A 20,013-nucleotide genomic window follows, 5' to 3' on the forward strand; every position below is an offset into this window, starting at 1 on the left:
TACCTATGATCTCTTCTGGTTCCTTTCTAAGCTTGGTTTGTGATCTGGGGCTTACATTTTATGTTGATGGCTTGAATATTTTATATTATTTTATAATAGATGATTCGCAAAATGGGTTTATAAGAAAACCAAGATTGATGAAGGCATTGTTTTAGGAAGTGATATTCTTCTGTCTATTGAGTGCTCTGCTTTTCACTTGTCGATTGATATTCATGGTTTGGTTGTGCTGGATGAATGTCTAAACTATGGCTGCTGGGTGATCCGTGCTTGAAGCTGTTGAAGTTACTCTCTACCTAAGTGTCGGTATATCAATTTGAGATGGACTCAAAGTTGGTTCAACATTGGTTAATAACTATGGATGGAGATTTAGAACGGATCATCTAAACCATCAGATGTGGGCAAGATATCTGATTTTTTCAAACTACTGGGTTTGGTCACTATGAGTTCGTTCTCTTGAATAAGAGTGATCCCAAAATGTACAGCGTCAGTCTGGAGCATATTCAATTTCGACCTTGAGAATTGGATTCCTGCATTCTCGCGAGTATTTTCCATCTCAAGCAAACATTGGCCATTTGTTCTTCTGTAACAGTGTCCTGGTTTCGTTCCTTTAAACTCAGAAAATGTCTTATTTATTTCTTTTATGAACTGCAAAAAGTTGATATATACTTTATCAATAATCATCCTCCTGTCATTTAGCCCACATCATGTATTTGATTGTTAGAATACTTTCCTGCAATTTATACTGTTCATCATCTGTACATAAGCACACCCACGTTGCATCTGTATCCATTCACTTGCCCAACATTTGATGCTTTTCATGAATTGTATGTATCAGGATTTGTGAATTTGATTACCGCGCCCATCACATATCATACTGTCAACGGCTCGCTGCCTATGCATAAACACCACCTTCCCTTCCTTCACACCGCAGTGAAGCAGAGCTTGGACATAATTCAGATGGTCGAGCCCAGCAAGCTTCATCATTGACCAGAACAAAGCCCACTTGATTCATAGCAAGTGGCTCCAGCACTGCTTGCATCTGAAAGTTTAGTTGATTTCACAACCCCTGCAACCAGTCATTTGAGATTAAGCAGGGACCAGCTCATCAGGTAGGTTCTTTAGCTGTTGTTGAGCATCGCTGACTAAGTTTCATTAACTAGGCTTGTTGTTATTTCTAAGTTTAACAGGATTTTCTTTTTACTGATTATTAAACTGATTTCCATTATGATTTCTATTGAGTTTCAATGTAACTTTTACTGATTAGTTAATTAGATATTGTTAGTTGTTAATTAAGTAAACTGTTAACCATTAATTAAGTTGTTAGCTAGATAGTTAAGTAATTAGCTGGTTGTTAGCTATTTCGTAGTTGAAGTACTTAGTTATTTCATAATGAAATTTAATTAGTTCTTTTGTTATCAGTTGATCCCATTGTTTAGATGATAAATTTACTTAGTAATTAGAGTGCTCGGTGGACTTACAATGATTAAACCATCTATGTGATGCCCCCAAGGCATATTGGTCCCTGTACATATTCCATTACAGTTTCTGCTGCAAATACACATTTTAACCAACACTAGTCATTCCCATTTCTGCTAGTTCGGTACAACATTACGTTATCATCCTCTGCCATTAACTTCCCTATCATCCCCTGCTGTAGCCACCTATCCCCCATCACCACTGCATACATACTAGTCGCTTCACAACCAGTTATCATTGGACATGGTTACATATGAGTTCTATCATGTCATCTCCAAGCCTGGAGGTGGAATTTGGTTACTATAGAAGAACATCAAGTGGGTTAGCATTGGTTATCAAATGCTAGTGCAGAATATGACAATCAGTATATAGTTAGTAAGTGTTAGCATTAATGAAGTTGTTCCAGCAGGATGTGTTAGCATCGTGTGAGGTAGTCGGCTTGTGTAAAATACTTATATATCGATGGTATGGTGTGACAGTTCTTTTTTTTGTAAATACGAGTAGCAATCAAATTGTATCTTCAGTATGAATAGGATGTAATGTATCCAGTGTATTTGAAAGCTGGACATTAAACATTGTCGGATAGGTATATTGGCAGTGTGTTAGATTATGGGTATGTATTATAATGTAGGTGTTAGCCTTTGTCAGTGTATCTTGTGTTAACACAGAATGCTGGTTTTGGTAGTATCAAGGCAACATGGCATGATGTCTGCAGCAGTGGGTTAGGGTTAAGGCAATCGATGAAAGTTACGATTAGCAGCAAATATACACTAGCAGTCAGTATATATCAGTATATCATTAACAAAGTTAGGGCATGATTAGCAATGGCGGTGTTAGGTAGGGTGTCATAATTATTGTTTTACAATTAATTGTTTCTTACATTTGAATTTTTTACCATGTCTTTGTTTATTATGAAGTAGTGATTCTAAAATGACTCTTGCTCTCATTAATCGCTGCCCTTCACGGTGATTGTTTTCTGTTTTTTAAACGCTTTCTTAATTTCTTTTTCATCAAGTACATAGTAGCAGTTTCAACATTTTTGTTCTAGCGTATGTTCTATTTATCAAATATGCTCCAGCACAGCCACTATATTGAATTTTTAAATCTCCAGCAACACCTTGGTATCCCGTTGCATATTCATCATGAACCTTGCATAAGTGTTTCCACTGTGGCACACCTGCTGTGATGCCTACTTCAACTACCACACCCATCATTTCTGTGAGCTATCACAGTCTCTACAGCAAATGATGCATCCCCTATACTACGCCTTCATCATCTCACTGTACATATACACTCAGCCCCATTCAAATCCCCATGGTGATTCCCTTTATCATATTGGTACCTCACAACATGTAGGGCCTCCACAGCAGTTTGCATAATTTTCTGCAAAAGGCACTATGCAGTTCCAATCCTGCCACCAGCCATGCATTGTTCCCCTTTCCACTTCGTCCTTCCCTCCATACCACCTGCCATGGGTGTCTCGACTACACCCTGATGTTACTACCAACAACCCATATTTCATTGCATATATAGTTGTTGATCCCATCCTCAATTTACAACAGTGTTTCACATTTCTTTTCAACTTCTGTCTTCATTTCATTGCATATATATTTTCTTTGATTCATCCCATCTCATCTTGCTGTAGTTGTGCAATCCAACCCCTTTTGTTACCTACATATTGTCAATCGGTTGGCAATTTCTATGTGATTTCACAATATTTAGTACAACACTAACAATGTCCCTCTGTATGAATGTCTCTAAGTTAGTGATCATTGGAAACCTGTAAAGGCGGTAATTTCCAGCAGGTTGCTATGAATAGTTTTAGCAGTTTGTTACATTTTTTTTCTTTCTCTTTTCTTAGAGTATTGCATGTATATTTCAAATCTCTTTATTGGCCTAGAACCCTATATATATGCATTTTTCTTATCAAATATGATCTTCATTAGTACATAATATATGTAAAAGCCTCATATCAGTATGATACTTGGTGAACTTCCTTCTAGTTACATCTCTTATCCTGTACTAACCTGACCCTTGCAGGAGATATGTAAAATCCGTTGAAATCCCTCTTTAAATTAAGATTTCATTATCCCAATTTTAAAGTTGTGATAGCTAGATGCTGATGAGAAACATTTACATTTCTTGTTTTAGATAGAATGAATGAACATTGTAAACATCATGAATTATTTGTTCTTCATGCATTTTTCCTTTATTTCTCAAAATCTCACAATGGCACGTGCACCATTTCGTAAGAGGTAAATTAATGCTAAGTTGATGATCCATATCAATGGCCATAGTCAGGGTGTGGACAAAATTTAGTATTTTTATCTTTTACGAAATAACATTGGATCCACATTGGATCCGTTTTCAAAATCCATCATATTTACTCAAATATTTTCTTCTTTTATCAGAATTTAACTTAAAATTAATTCAAAATATATACCAATGGCCATAGTCAGGGTATATTGAGAATTAATTTCATTTTAAATTCTATAAAAGCACCAAATGTGTTTTATTCTTCACCTGAATTTAAATACAGATTATTATATAATACATTCAATGACCATAGTTAAGAATGTATTATATCTTCAATCTTGTTTTAATTCGTTTAAAAAATGAAATAGCTTTTCAAAATCCAATTTCAAAAATTTAAATTCATTCATCATTTAAGATAGAATTGCATCATATTTTCAAAATTCTTTTTTTTCAAAAACTCCAAGTGATGTAAATACCTTCCTCAATCTATCTTCAATTCTTATCATTTTTAAAATTCAATTTCATTTTTCAAATCTCAAAGTTCAATTTAACTTTGAGATTTCAAATTCATTTTATATTCAAATTAAAATCAGATTTCGAAGTTCAATTTGACTTTGAAATTCCAAATTCATTTATATTCAAATACTCCAATCAAAATCAAAGTTCATTTTAACTTTGAGATTCTTGATTCATCTTTTGAATTTAAACTCCAAATCCATCTTAGGATCCAGAATCCAATTCCACCTTGGATCTCAGACTTCAGATCCAATTCCTCCGTAGGATCCAGAATCCAATTTCTCCTTAGGATCTCAGACTTCAGATCCAATTCCTCCTTAGGATCCAGAATCCAATTCCACCTTGGATATCAGACTTCAGATCCAAAATCCATCTTAGGGTCCAGAGTCCAATTCTACTTTTGGATCTCAGATCCAATTCCACTTTTTTGATCTCAGACTTTCGATCCAAATTCCATCTTAGGGTCCAGAGTCCGATTCTACATTGGATCTCAGACTTCAAGATCTGAATCCATTCCAAGATCCAAAATCCAATTTTCATTCCCAAGTCCAACTTCTTTTCAAATCCAATTCATCTCCAGATTTCAAATCCAAATCCATCTACAGATCATTCCTTAAATTCATCTCTATTTTTAATATCATCTGGATCCCTGAGATCTATTCTAAAATTCAAACTTTAAAATCTAAATTCAAATCCATCTCAAGTATTCATTTCCTTTCCTAAATTCAAGTTCAAATTCAAAATCCATTTTCCGACTTTGAAACTTCATTTTCATAACTTCAAATCATTCTTTCTCCAAATTAAAGATTTATTCTTCCAAACTCTAATTTACTTCGAAAACTTGGAACTTTTCTGATCTATCTCAAGTTCTAAAGTTAGATTCAAACATTTCTTCACTCCCTTATCAAGTTCATCTCATAAACTTGGGAAATTTTCAAAACATCTTTCAAAAGGAGCATACATTCTTGCATTGCACAAGCATGATTCTTTGTGCATTTAGAGTTAGAATAAATTCTTAGATTATATTTAGGCAAAGCAAAAGGCATATATTCGATCCTTGGTTCGATTACCCCTGGTAAAGGCGCCAGGAACGGTCGAACCTCGTACCGACGAGCGAATCCCGTCTCCCCATTTTGTCGTACATTTTAAAAAACGAAGGCGAGTAATCTTTTAAAATCTTTTTCAAAAATCAAGGTCAAGTGAGACCGCGCAAAATAGTTCATCTTCTCACTTCTTTCTTTTTCTCTTCTCTCTTCTTTTTTCTCTTTTATTTTTATCCCTTTAAAAAGGAGGAAAATAGAGGTTAGAAAGGAAAAGAGAAGGGAGAGAGAGAATATTACGAGAGGAAAAATTTTGCGATGATCACAACCCTATAGCAACACTTGATCCAAAACCAGGATCCAACATGATGGGTTTGGCCATGTCTATGGATGCAAACCAGTTGTAGTTCTTACCTAAGTATAGACATGAATCATATCTCCACCATAACATCAGATCTTAGTGGTGTATGTTTGAATAAAGATCAGAATAATTTAGGGTTGAAGATCAGATAGGGTTAAATATACGATATGAGTCAGACATGTTTTCTCCATATATGGATCCTTTAAGTAAGATTCAAATGTACATTCATAATGGGATTCAGATATTTTCAATCAGTTTACTTTTGCATTCGGATCTCAAATTGATCCAATGCAAAATCTGACCAGATTATGTCTTGCATATAAATAACTTCTTTTTGTTCTATGTTTCGGGATCTAGTATCACCACATGTATTTTGGATTTGGATTCAACTTTACCTCATCGTATTTGAATTTGAATCTACTGTTTAAATTTGGATTCAGATTCGGATCCTAAAAGATCTAAGCCTAGTTCTACCCGTTTGCACCAATGTCAGATTCAGCCTGATTCATATGGAATCCGTTCTCAGTCAATTCAATTCAATTCAAATAGGCTGATTTACCTATCATTTCAAACTCTGTTTTACTATTCTTAATAGATTTTTAACATTTTAAATATTTTAATAACACGTGTCATCCAGTGGTGAAAAGTACGGATTCAATCCGATTCGATTTCATTAAGAGTTTTTTTCTTGAGAAACTGATTTTAACAACACTGGTTCGCACCCTATGAACAACGCTCTGCGAACTGTGATAAAAAGAACCCTAAACCCCAGCATCGCGTTTCCCTACGAATCCCCGTCAAAATCTCTTTCTCTCTCTGTCTTTCTGCCGAAAGAAGAAGGAAGAGGAGGTTGTCCCCCCACCCAGGTACTCTCTCTCTTCTTTGTCTCTTCTTCTTCTTCCGTTCTCCATCTTCTTCTTCTCTTCGTTCTTCTTCTTCTCCTTCCTCTTCTTCTTTGAGTTTTACTTAATTATTTGGTTTTAAACTTTAGTTCTATATTCCTTGATTAATTGAATCTCGTAGTAATTATGTTTATGTATAAAAATTTGTTGCGTATTGTGTTTTTATAAATTAAGCTTTCAAGAGAAGACGTCCTGTCCTAATTTTCATAAAAACCATGTATGCATGCCTCATGCCCATATTGTATCCACGTTCGTGGACATAACCTTAAATAGATAGTTTATTTGTTAGATACTTACAAAGATCAAGGTGTTGCATTAATGTTGTTTTTACATATTATTCTCATATCTTTCGGTATTTATTTGAGTTTTTTTATTTCTCACTGTTATTTCTTTTATTTATTTGTGTTTTTAGATATATTTTTTTTTAAGTTTTTAAAAATGTGTTTTTAAGGCTTGTGCTTTACTCCTCTCTTCATATTTTAGTGGAACTCTTCTCTACGCCCCATCGCGTTTCACAACATGGTTTACATCATTGTTTCGGTGAAGATGATGTCAATTGATCGATGTTTATATGGTTATTATGTGGGAAAAGTAATTTTGTTGTGATCATCTTATATAGTGATTGTATGTCTGAATCATTGTTGGTATGGTTATTTGGGAGAGTGCTTATTCTCTTAGTCATTGTTTTAGGATCACTAGTCGAATGGAACGTGTTCAGCCTAGAACTACACTAATTTGAAGTTTTTGATGGATAGCGTAAAAGGTGCGCTTTTGCCTTGAGGCGCGTTAATGAAGAACAAGTGCCTGTGAGGCAATAGGCTCTCGATTTTTGAAAGAAGAGAGAGGCCCGATTGTTTAGGGCTCTCTCGCCTCTGCCGAAAGGAAGAAGAAGAACCCTCTCGTGTTCTTTCAAGAAGAAGAGGAAGAAGGCCCTCTCTCTCTTTCTCTGCCGAAAGGAAGGAGGAGGAAGCCGGAGGTCTCTCTCGCCTCTGTCGAAAGGAAGAAGAAGAAGGAGGGTCCATTCGGTACGTACCCCTCTCTCTCCTTCCTCTCTTCTTCTTCTTCTTCTTTTCTTCTCCTCCTCCTCCTTATTCTTCCTATGCTGATCTTCTTCTCCTTCATTCTGCAGATCTTCTTCTCCTCAGGTTAAAAAAACAAGGGAGGCCCGATTGTTTAGGTCTCTCTCTTTTCTTCTTCCGTTCTTCTCCTTCCTCTGCCCAACTTCTTCTTATTCTGTTTTTTTTCCCCTTCTTATTGTTCTTCTGATATTCTTTTTCTTCTTCCCCCCTACTTCCTTTTCTTCTTCTCCCCCTTCTTTCCTCCTCGCTTTTCTTCTTCCCTTCCTCTGTTCTTCTTGAACAATCGGGCCTGTGTGAACACCCCAAATTTTCCAAAAATCTAAAAATTCCTTCTTTGCCCCTGACCTCCGCCTTCTGAATAACCGGGTAAATTTTTAACCAAAAACTCTATTCATTCCTTGGATTCGTTAGAATTCGAACCCAAAATCTTATCTCTGACCCAGTTTTGATCCGAATCGGATCTGATCCCCTCTTTGAGAAAAATTTTAAAAATAAAAACCCGAATTCTCAAAAAACTCTCTTTTGTAAATATTTTTTGCAAAAATACAAAAAAAATCAGTTTTAAATCCTTATTTCTCGTAAATCTTAGGATTTCATTCTAAAAATACAAAAAATAGAAGAAAAAATACAAAAAAAAACCAAAACAAATGGAAAAAGCTACGAGAAAATCAAAAATTTTTAATTTTTTTTTAAGGGGAGCCCCTTTTTGTAAAATCTTGAAAATTCACGGGGGCTCCTCTGTAAAAATGGGTTTTAGGGTTTTGAAAACCCTTCGTAAACGAGGAAGGGGCGAAAGAACGCCGCCCCCTCACTCTCGCCTCTCTCCCCTTTTTTCGGCTTCCCTTCCACGAAACACCGGAACCCCCACGAAACACCGGAACCCCCATGTGCTCTCCTCCCTAAGCCCTCCATCACCAACGAATTCACCTTCGGCCGCCCATCTCCAACAAATTTCTCCCGAATCATCCTCTCCCTCTTTAAAAGAGGCACACAAAAATCCATTCGGTTGATCGTCTTCGACCCCATCATCTTCTTCTCCTTCTTCACTACCGTTTTTCACCCTAGCCCCCCCTCTTTTACGATCGTTTTCTTCTTCCCCTTTTGCAACTTCCTTGATACATTCTTCTCTGGACCTTCTTCATCAATAGAAAGAAGTCAACCTCATCACAAAAGTGCATCAAGATACAGGATCGATTCCAACTGCAATATCAGAATACATCTCCATTGAAGGCCGACTTCCTCCTCCTAGACCCCTGCAGCTTCTCGGTGAGCACCCATTTCCTTCCCTTTATTTGTTTACTTTTTTTTTTCTTATTTATTATTTCCATTAAAGCACCAGAGTGACACCTATTTGCCTACGGCAAAATCGATTCACCATTGTGCAATATTAAAGGGAACAATGACGTCCCAACATTTCTTTACATCTTTGTTTTGTCCATATTATGATTTCTGGGCTCGAATCATCAAATTCAATGATCTGATGGGGATTATCCGAATCCCACTACAATTTCCTGTACAAGCCTTCTGGTGAATTTTTGGATTGCCCATATAATCTCTGTTTTAATGCTTGCTTTCTTGCCCTTTCGACCATGGCATTCCAATTCTCATTTACATTATGGCCGCTGGATATTGCTTAAAACTGGTATTACTTGCAAGTCGTTATATCGTTCCTTGTATTTTCTACCTTTTATATTTTGATATGTCATTTTTCCTCTCCCTCTTCTCTGTTTTTTTTATTTTATTTTAGCATTTTCACATTGGATAAGCCATTTCCCATTGTGTGCGGTTACAATTTGCCGAAAATCTGTTTCATGTTGATGTTATCCATGGTAAATCCTTAGTATCCAGGGGTATAATCTGCGTCCGTGATAACATTAGACTGAGGCAATCGGTGATTTTCCACCGTAACTTCCTTTGGCTCCTCTAAAAATTGCATTCCTTCTTTCCTTTTGGACCTTTATTCTTGTCATTTTTTTTTAGTCTTAAGACCACCTTTCCCTCTCTCGAAAGTCCATTGAATGCATACCCTTCTGAAGCAAGTCCTTCTGCAGCATGCATCGTGGCATTGATAATCAGCATTGCCCCTGCAAGTTTCTCTGCTCTATCGACCTTGTCAGATCCATGCTGTCAGTAATCACTCCATGTTTTCCATGATCTAAGGCCTCAAGTCTGTTTACTATCTGATGAATAATCCCAAAAAAAACAAAAACAAAGAGAAATAATATGAGTAATGGTATTATATAGGCCGTGAAGTTGGGGGCATCCAGACTCTGAGATAACTGATAAAATGGTGGATCTCACATCTTTTCCAAGTTCAGTCCAGAATCAGAAGGGAAGGGCCATTTCCCCTGGTTCAGATCATGAATGAAATTCAGCCATGATCTATTTCTTTCAATAAAGTTCCTTAGAATGGTTATGTCAATGTAATTCAAAGCTGTTTTGGACTCAATTCCCATTAGCCCTGATAAAAAAAAATCTCCAAGCATCAGATTTGTCAATTGATCATCAGTATGAATATTCCTCCAGAAGGAGAATGACAGGGTTAGCATGCTGTTATTCAAAATTGAATAAGAATGATAATGCTCTTCCATGTGTTCGCCCATCCAGGCATACATTAATCTCTGTTCAGTATAGTGAGGGTCCTTTTCCTTCTCTCAATCAGCTGCAGCAAAGAATATGAATGAAGGTTAGAAAGGTCACAAGGATTGATGAAACTGTAACTTGGAGTCTGCATTTTAGGTCAATTCTTTGTGAATATAGCATATATAATTTTTTTTTTCTTTTGGAAAATGTTCTGTTCACTCTTTATCACAGGTCCTCCAAAATAATCCAGTTGTAAAGATATTGCAGGAAAAGGCTCGTATGACACAAGCTAAAAAAAAAGAGAAGGGAAGATTAGAGGTGCCTCAATACAAATTCTTTTTATTTCTTAGCTGCAGATTTTTTTTTCCTTCCTAGAACATCATATTTCTGTTTGTGATTATGGATATTTTAGCATTTTGATTCAGGATTGACATATACCTTTGAATCAGCCTATGGCCATGAATGTTATTACATCAGCCCACATAATGCATGTCTTTACATCTTAGTTCATACATATACAGATTTTTTTTTGGCACAACACTCCGCAGACACTGTGCATTTAGTCATCTATATGTTAATGGTCCCTTATATATGCAGGTATTAGGTTCAGTAACATTGTTGAATGATATGTCATATATCATTTATTAAGCATAGGCCTCATCATTGGTATATCCTTACCCCTGTCAATAAGTTTCCCAGCAGAAACCCACTGCCTCCATAAGGGTTTCATTTCATCGGTATCTTGTGTTGATTGAATCTGAATCCCTGTATTTCGTTCATATTTCTTTGATTTTATATATGCTTTGACAGTATATAAAATGATTGCTAGATAGCTTCTCTCTCATGCATTTTTCACATAACATTAGTCATCATATTTTAGCACCTCGTAGAAATTCTCCTGTAAATATTTTAATTTACCCTATATTCCTGTTCATATCTTTTCATAATCTCTGTTTATATATATATGTATTTTTTTTACTGTATTTCAGGGTATTCCTTGATAAACCCATTAGGTGGCGACTGTTAATCAGTCCACCCATTTACCAATTGACCAATGGCATTGATTTGCATTGTCGTCCTGTCTTTCACCTTGTGACTTAGGCATTGAATTAAGAGATGCTCATCCAAACTCCAGCTGGAAGGTCACAATTGGTGGTTTTGCACCAACCAAGATTCATTGGAAATGATTAACATGACCGGCTATCAAAAATTGGCCTGTTAGCATAAATCATGGCTTGATCTGTTACCTTAAGGCTAACCGATTATGTGAAGAAAGCCACTGACAAGATCCACTCCCCTTTCTCTTTACCCCCCTGTAAATACACCTCTTTCATCTATTACTCATGCATCTGTAGCAGCATACCAGACACCTACACTTCACCTACACTTGGGGTCAACCTTTTCTTTTAACTTTCAAAATCCATAACACCAAAACCTCCATAGGCTATAAACAGTGTTGACAGTAACTTTCGTTTTAGTACTCATGGTAGTGACAATCACTGCTATGGCTCCTCCTCTCTTTACCTTTGCATTTTGAGCAGCCTGTTGTATAAATCTACAACAGAAGGTGTCCATCATATCTATTCACCACAGTACCTACCTTGTGGTTATATACCACAGCATTACCCAAATTAGGTAATCCTGCTGCAAACAACACTGTAGCAGTACTCAAAACCTGTTGCAGCCTCAGTAACATCACTTCCCCCACACCTCAGCACATCTCTCCATTGAATATACCCCTATATGTATATATATGTATATATGCCTATACATAGATATATACATTTATGTGAATATACCTATATATGTATGTATATAAGTATATAGATATCTTTTTCATCCCTTTTATCATACATATATTTTCATCATCTGATTTCCATATATATATGATTTTCCCTTTTACTAACCTGGTTGTTTTGCAGGAAATATGGAAAATGTATCATTACTTGGGGTTGTACATTTGATTTTATCCATTGTAATAAATTAGACATAATGAGAATTTACATTTCCTGCTTTAGGTAGAATGAATGAGCATTGTAAATATCATTGAATTACTTGTTTTTCATGCATTTTGCCTTTATTTTTCAAATTCTCACAAATGGGAACACGAATGGCACGGGCACCATTTAGTAAGAGATAATAAATACTAAGTTGATGATCCACATCAATGACAATAGTCAAGGTGTGAACAAAACTTAGCATTTTTATCTTTTACAAAATAACACTGGATCCATTTTCAAAATTCATCATATTTTTCTAAAAGTATTTTATTCTTTTATCAGAATTTAACTTAAAATTTATTCAAAATATATACCAATGGCCATAGTCAGGGTATATTGAGAGTTAATTTCATTTTAAATTCTATAAAAGCACTAAAAATGTATTTTATTCTTCTTTTGAATTTAAATATAGATTATCATATAATACATTCAATGACCATAGTCAATGATGTATTATATCTTCAATCTTATTTGAATTCATCTAAAGAATGAAATAGCTTTTCAAAATCCAAATTTCGAACTTATTCAAATTCATTCATCATATAGGATAGAAGTGCATCATATTTTCAAACTTTCCTTTTCAAAAATCCAAGTATTTCTTCTTCTTCATTTCTCAGATCAAATCTTATTCAAATCTAATTCTATCTCATTTCAAAATTCAAAAATTCAATTTCAAAGTCCAATTTGACTTTGAAATTCCAAATCATTTCTATATTTAAGCTTCAAAATTCCAACTCAAATCAGAATTCAATTCAACTCTGAAGCTTCTGATTCATCTTCTGGTTCAAGATCAAGTTTTCTTCAAGTTTTAAATCAAAGTTGAGATTGACTCTGGATCTCAAAATCCAACCTTCCTAAAGTTTTAAAATTCAATCTGGGTTTCTAAAACCTAGATCCATCTTTTAAAGGTCCTATTTGGACCTTTTCAAAACCCAAATCCAAAGTTAAATCCTAGTCTCAACTTGGATCCAGATTTCCAAGTATAAACTCCATTCCACTTTGGATCTCTAATTATAGATCCAAATTCCATTTAGGATCCAGATCCTCATTCTACTTTGGATCTTCAATTACAGATCCAAAATTCCATTTAGAATCCCGATCCTCATTCCCCTTTTGGGTCTCAGATCACAGATCCAAAAATCCATCCTAGGATCCAGAATCCAACTATACTTTGGATCTTAGACTTTAGATCCAGATCCATTCTAGGATCCAGAACCTAAATCTACTTTGGATCTCAGACTTCAGATCCAAATCTATTCTAGGATCCAGAACCTAAATCTACTTTGGATCTCAGACTTCAAATCCAAATCCATTCTAGGACCCAGAAGCCGATTCTACTTTGGATCTCAGATTACAGATCCAAAATTCCATGTAGGATCCAGAATCCCATTCTATTTTAGATCCAAAATCTCATCTTGGATTCCAAATCTTGAATCAAATTCCATTCAAAATTTCAGATCTAATTTCATCTCAGATTTCCAATTCTTAAATCCAATTCCATTCAGAATTTCAGATTCAAATTCCATCTTGAAATTCCAACTTTTAAATCAATTCCATTTCTCAATTTTGTTCAAAATTCTCAATTCTATCTTTCCTTCTGATTCAATTCCATTTTCATTTCTATTCTGATTCAAAGTCCATTTATGACTTTGAAAAATTCCTTTTATCTCAAAACTTCAAAATCATTTTCCAAATCCAGATTCATATTCCCAAGCTTTTGATTATTCTAAACAACTTAAGAACTTTAATCTTAAGTTCTAAGTTGAAAATCATTTCTTCACTCTATCGGATTCATCTCAAACACTTGGGAATTCTTCAAAACTTTTTTCAAAAAGAGCATACATCTTTGCATTTGCACAAAACATGGTTTCTTTGTGCATTTAGACTTAGGATAAATTCTTAGATAATTTCTTAGCAAAGCAAAAGGCATAAATTCGACCCTTGGTTCAATTACCCCTGGTAAAGACGCCAGGAACGGTCAAACCTCGTACCGACGAGCGAACCTCGTACCGACGAGCGAACCCCGTCTCTCCCAGTTTTTCCGCAAATATTTCAAAAACGGAGGCGAGTTATTTCAAACATTTTTCAAAATTAAGGTCAAGTGAAACCCGCAAAAGAATTCATCTTCTCTTCTCTTCTTTCTTTTCTCTTCTCTCTTCTTTTCTCTCTTTTATTTTTCTCCCTTCAAAAAGGAGGAAAATAGAGGTTAGAAAGGAAAAGAGAAGGAAGAGAGAGAATATTACGAGAGGAAAAATTTTGCGATGATCACAGCCTGTTAATCAGAAAATTACTTTGTTCTTGTTAATTAATTATATATTGATTTAGTAATTCATTGATTTGTTGCTTAATTATTAGCTGCATGCTATTTGTATTATATAATTGTGTTTGCTAAGTATAACTATGTGTGGTGTATAGCATTATGTTGTCCTTTATACAAATATGTAGAGTGGTTCTTGCTAGTTATTGTGATTTTTGGTCTTGTTCCTTGGTTAAATAATCACATCTTCTTTGTTGGATCGGTTAAATTATTGCATTGTAGTCATTTCTTTGAATTAGTTTTATAATTTAGTTTAGATTGTCCACTTAATATCTAATTATATATTAATAGTACATAAATGATGCTTTATTTTGTTTTTTTATTTGGTCAAATTTTTAATATTTTTTGTGAATCTTACGCCTCGCTTCATGAGTGGGTCTTACGCCTCAACACTATTCACAACATTGATAAAATCATAAGGCTGAAGGTAAATTTGGACTCTTGATTATGCATTAAGATTCGAAATCAGTCAGATTTAATAAATGGGACAACCTAACTGTGAAAAATTTAAAATCTATGATATATATATATATATATATATATATATATATAGAGAGAGAGAGAGAGAGAGAGAGAGAGAGAGAGAGATGGGAACCTACTAAATGGACACAGTGCTAAATGAAACATGCTTTTAGATTTTTGGTGCTTTTCGAAATTTTGACTGTACAGATGTGATTTATATGCTTGTTTTTATAGGAATCACTTCTTAGAGCATTTGACTCCGATGCATGAATAGGTTTTTATAAGGTTTCAAAAATCAATAGCCTACAATTTTTCATAAATTTTTGAGCCTCCAAATACCATTTTTTTCCATCCAAAATGCTTGATCCAAATTAGGATTTCTAGTAAATCAATCATGCTGAACACATCTATGGGGTTGGAATTTTGAAAAAAAAAACAATGGAAATCCAATTGCGTGTTTCATTTAGCAATGTTTCATTTAGCATTGTGCCCATTTAGCATGTTCCCCTCTCTCTCTCTCTCTATATATATATATATATATATATATATGAAATGCATCCAAACACTATTTTTCCAGAATATTTAAAAAATTGAAAAGCAGAAAATCCAGAAAAGTGAATTTATGAATTTTGCATCCAAACATGCCCTTAAGGTCACCAGTTTGTTTGTGCAATTGAAAGCAAAATAGATCCAATTGGAACTTTTTTTTGAATTCATTGTAGGGATGTATGCAAAAAAAGAGAATAGTGCTGCTCTTAGATAATGCCTAAGAATGTCTGCACCTCATATTTTGTAGATTATGTGTTCCATTTATAATGAAAATTTTGCCTGAAAATTTCTTGATTCCTTGGAATTAGCTTTCAATTCCACATGTCGAACACTGATAGAGTAGTTATGGGAAGGTTGTTTCTTATGTAGGTAAAGTTGCAACCAAGAAAAATTGAAAAAGAATATCTTATCTGGTTGTGAATTCAAGGAGATAGATCTTGTCTTTTATTGAATGAATCTTCATTTTCTTTATGCATTACAAGCGTTTTGTCATGGAATCTCAAGCATTTCGTGTTTGAGTTCTCAGGTGCACTAGGGACCCTTTGCAGTTTTGACCTGTATGCTTTGTTTCTTGCTTCACTTGTTAAATATATTACATCATTTTTTCTGAAAGTTAATATTTGCTTCTTGCTATTCACTCAATAAAAATATTGCATCAGTAGTTTTTCTAAGAATCAATAGTTGCTTCAGTTTTTTTTTCTTTTTTAATTTGTTCATTTCTGTAAGTGCATGGATGTGTTATTACAATGCATTAGATTTGGTTCTTCATTTGATTTAGCTCTGGTTTTGAGTCTTCTTGACGTTATGATGTATTGTTCTCATTTGTTTTGCCAGGAAATGGGTAAACTTGGGAAGAAAGCACGGAAATTTGCTCGTAAGAATCTTCAATCTGTGCTCAAGAAAAAGCGGAAACAGAATGCTTTCAGGAATTCTTTCAGGACAAGAAGGGCTTTTAGTAAGGCTCATAAATCCAAAATCCCCCCTTCATGTCTTCTTTAAGCTATTCAAGGTTGAATGAATTTGCTCTTTTGGTTTTTATTCAGGATACTTTCTCTCATCATGGATGTTAAAACTACTGATATACAAGATAACCATGACTAGCTTTGGTGAATCACACACTCAATTTAATTTTGCCTTCCAAATAAGAGAACTAAGTCACCCATTTCATTATTCAATATCTAGTACTTTTCTCACTGCATGTATTCCATGATCAACCGGAGAAATCTTATGAGGTTTTTGAATCAGTAAATACCTTTTCTAATGAAAGAAAATTTGATTAGGATCTTTAATATGGTTGAATAGGTTTAACACAAGAAATTTTCTATTGCAAAGCTCTGAGCTAGTTGGGATATGGTGGGTCAAGCTGCTTACAAGTAGCTCAGGTCTGGCAGTTAAAAGCTTCATTAAATTTTGGATGGCAGACTGAAAGTAACAAATGTTACTAGTTTAAATATTTGCCAACAATTTCAGATAAAATAGTGGAACATTTCCCTCTTCCATCTTGGAGCAAAGAAACTTCAGATCCTTGAGCTTTGCTGGGAGCGTGTAAAAACATAGGTGTTTATCCTTGGACCAATAGGATAAAGCCTATGTCACAGGGATTCGGCTAGCAGGGTGCCGCACTCGCGTCGACGCGACTCGACGCGGGTGCGGCACCGGGTGCGGTCAACCCGACCCTGGGTGTGTTGACCGCACCCAGGGTCATTTGTGTCCAAATTTTTTATTAAATAAAAAAATGTGTCCAATTTTTTTTATTAAAAAAAAATTGGCCGGGGGGAGCCCCCGCCCCCCCTTTCTGCAAGGGCAAAAACTCTGAATCAAGCTCCACAACTCATCCGCTCGACCCCTCCCCTGCACAAAGAGGGGGTAGGGAGGGGGCTCGACCCCTTCCCTGCACAAATTATATATATATATATATTTTGCCGCACCCCCGCACCCAAGTTTTTTGAAAGTGCCGCACCCGCATCCGCACCCATGTGACATAGGATAAAGCCAACATAAAAAAACTTGGTACCAGGAAACTCTTGGTGAGGAAAAATGTCATGATAAATTAAATTTTTTATTTTTTGGAAAAACTCTAGGAAATATTAGCATGCGTAAAAAGTTAGAAATATGGGCAATATATATAAAAAAAGTAAAAATGATTTATTATGTTGATATCATGATAAGACCATTATTGGAAATATTGTGACTTTTTATAGTATAGCAGATTTTGTAAACGCTGCCATGTTTACAAAATATTGCCAATATTTGTAACTATGATAAAAGTTAAAACCAATTAAGACTATAAAAATATATAAAAACATAAAGAAAGACATAAATTTTTAAAAAAATGCCTTTATTGGATTAATTGATTTTTTGTGGACCAAGCCCTATGGATATGATCCATATGGTTTGTTCAGTCAAAAGCAAGTTTTAGATCGTTCGATCAATTATATAGGTAGATCTTTTAAGGGTTTCAAATTTTATGGTTCACAATGTATTGAAATTTCAAAATTGAAAAATTCATGCTTGTATGTCCAAACCAGAGTTATCAGAAGTGCCATAGGGCATGGGGAAGCGTGTTTTGTAAGCGTGAAACATGGCGCTTCTGAAACGTGCTGGGAAGTGCCAAAAAAATTTAGGGAGTGGGAAGCGCGCTTCCCAATTTAGGGGAAGCTCGTTTTCCCTTATTTTTTCATTTTTTTGTGTTTTTATTTTTCTTTTTTTTTGCTTCCCCCTCACTTCCTAGGTCGCTTTGGTTTGCTTCCTAGTTTTCTTCCAAGACGATTCCTGATTCGCTTCTAAGTCGTCCTGCTTTTCCCGCTTCCTAAAATTTTGAAAATGCCTCGCTTCTCGCTTTTGCTTCTCGAATCGCTTCCTCGACTAGCAACTCTGGTGTCCAAACCACTCATGATCTTTTCAAAATATTGCTGATATTTGTTACTATGCATAAAACCGTAAATTTGAATGCTTTGAAGTTTGCGATTTTCAAGTGGGAGCAATCTAAAGGCCGTTTGGATATTAAACCATCTAAAGAATGGTTAAGTTTTTTGGCCGATTGATCAATGCGGGCAATGATAACAGTGTATGACATGAACAAGTATAGTCTGCCTCAAAGTGACTCCATTGTCTCTGCTCTTTAGGTATTCTGGACAAAATCCCTTTCTGGATGATATCACACCTCATTGATATCCTTTTAGCCCTTCTGGATGATATCACACCTCATTGATATCTTTCTACCTCCTTTTCAGTCTTCATGACTGACTCAGGCCCTCAATGGGAAGCCAAGCAGAGAGTGCCTTGAGGATTGATACCATACATTGAATGAGCTTACATATAACGTCTTTAGTAGTTCATTAGATGTTTAAACATTTATATTATTATTTTAGTAGCTACAAATATTTTTTCCAGAAAATAAATGATAATTCCGCAAGTGTCATGTTGCATGAGGCCAACAATATTTTTGCTAATCTAACTGCCTGCGCTATTGCCTTCTTTTTGTAGTGTTCATAGGCAGTTGCTTCATAAGACATCGTTTATTAGGAACTTATCTCTACATCTAAGTTGCCCTGCTTGGTTTGTGTTTGCGCTTCTGTTCACTGAGTGGATTGTGTAACAAAATGTTTCCAAGTTTGTATAGTTTTTAACTAGACTTTTTGTTTATTTGCAAGCATTGATTAGGCCACCACATTTAAGCTCTATGGTTGGTTATGTTATTGCAGGAGATAAAGGTGTTGTATATGTGAACCATCCAATCTCCTCAGATGCACAACATGTAGAAGAGTAAGAAAATGCCACTATTTATTTTCTTTGCCATCACTTGCTTTAGATTATTTTTCTTGACATCAACTTGCTTTAAATTGTTAGACATGCCAATATTGAATGTTAATTCCCATCAAAATTTACTTCCCTTGTAAGATTGTTTTTCTGTGTTTTTCTTGTTTGGTTCCGCCTTTGCAGTTACTTTTTTTTATATTAGGATAAAACTGTACACTTCTACTGCTTAATACATGATGTAAGATTGAAGTTTGCCAAGAATCAAAGTGGCACCTGTGCAATTTGCCTTTTCTTGTGCAGCCGATAGTTGACAAACTCGTGACTTGGATCCGGATTGCCTGACCCTTGACTTGTGAGTCAGCAGGTTGACTCGGTAATTTGGACGAGTTAGGACATGATTTTTTTAGTGTTAAGATATGGAAAAAATCAAATTCCAAACTGTATAATCACTAAATTTATTACATGACATCAATGACTAAGCTATATAAGTATTCAACTATACATAATTGTTGATATTATGATTTAAAAATAGATGATTCTTTGTAAAAATTATCCTTTTATAAGCATTATGCACTAAAACCATGAAATGCATGACAAAAGACACATAAGTGGCATGCGGATAGGTGGTCCTGAATCGGTGACCCAGTTGGGATCCGATCCGGGTTGACTCGGGCGATTCTCGAGTCAGCTCTCTGGGTTTGCCAACTATGGTG

At 35.2% G+C, this 20,013-nt stretch overlaps 1 protein-coding gene across 5 annotated transcripts in view; it reads left to right on the forward strand.

Moving 5' to 3' along the window:
• The first annotated feature begins 8,425 nt into the window (after window positions 1–8,425).
• The window catches only part of LOC149818473 (protein REBELOTE-like), a 62,580-nt gene continuing 50,992 nt past the window's right edge, over window positions 8,426–20,013 (forward strand). Inside the window, exons 1-4 of one of the 5 annotated variants that reach the window (XM_089986491.1) lie at window positions 8,426–8,896; window positions 10,445–10,531; window positions 16,376–16,496; window positions 19,246–19,306. In XM_089986491.1, the coding sequence (XP_089842617.1) occupies window positions 10,493–10,531; window positions 16,376–16,496; window positions 19,246–19,306 (221 nt within the window). In that variant the 5' untranslated portion in view covers window positions 8,426–8,896; window positions 10,445–10,492. The remainder of the gene's footprint in view (window positions 8,897–10,444; window positions 10,532–16,375; window positions 16,497–19,245; window positions 19,307–20,013) is intronic. The other 4 variants (XM_089986494.1, XM_089986493.1, XM_089986492.1 and 1 more) reach the window with 4 other exon arrangements.

The sequence above is a fragment of the Nuphar pumila genome, chromosome 13 (assembly GCF_984573655.1).
Source record: "Nuphar pumila chromosome 13, dmNupPumi1.hap1.1, whole genome shotgun sequence".
Taxonomy (NCBI): Eukaryota; Viridiplantae; Streptophyta; class Magnoliopsida; order Nymphaeales; family Nymphaeaceae; genus Nuphar; species Nuphar pumila.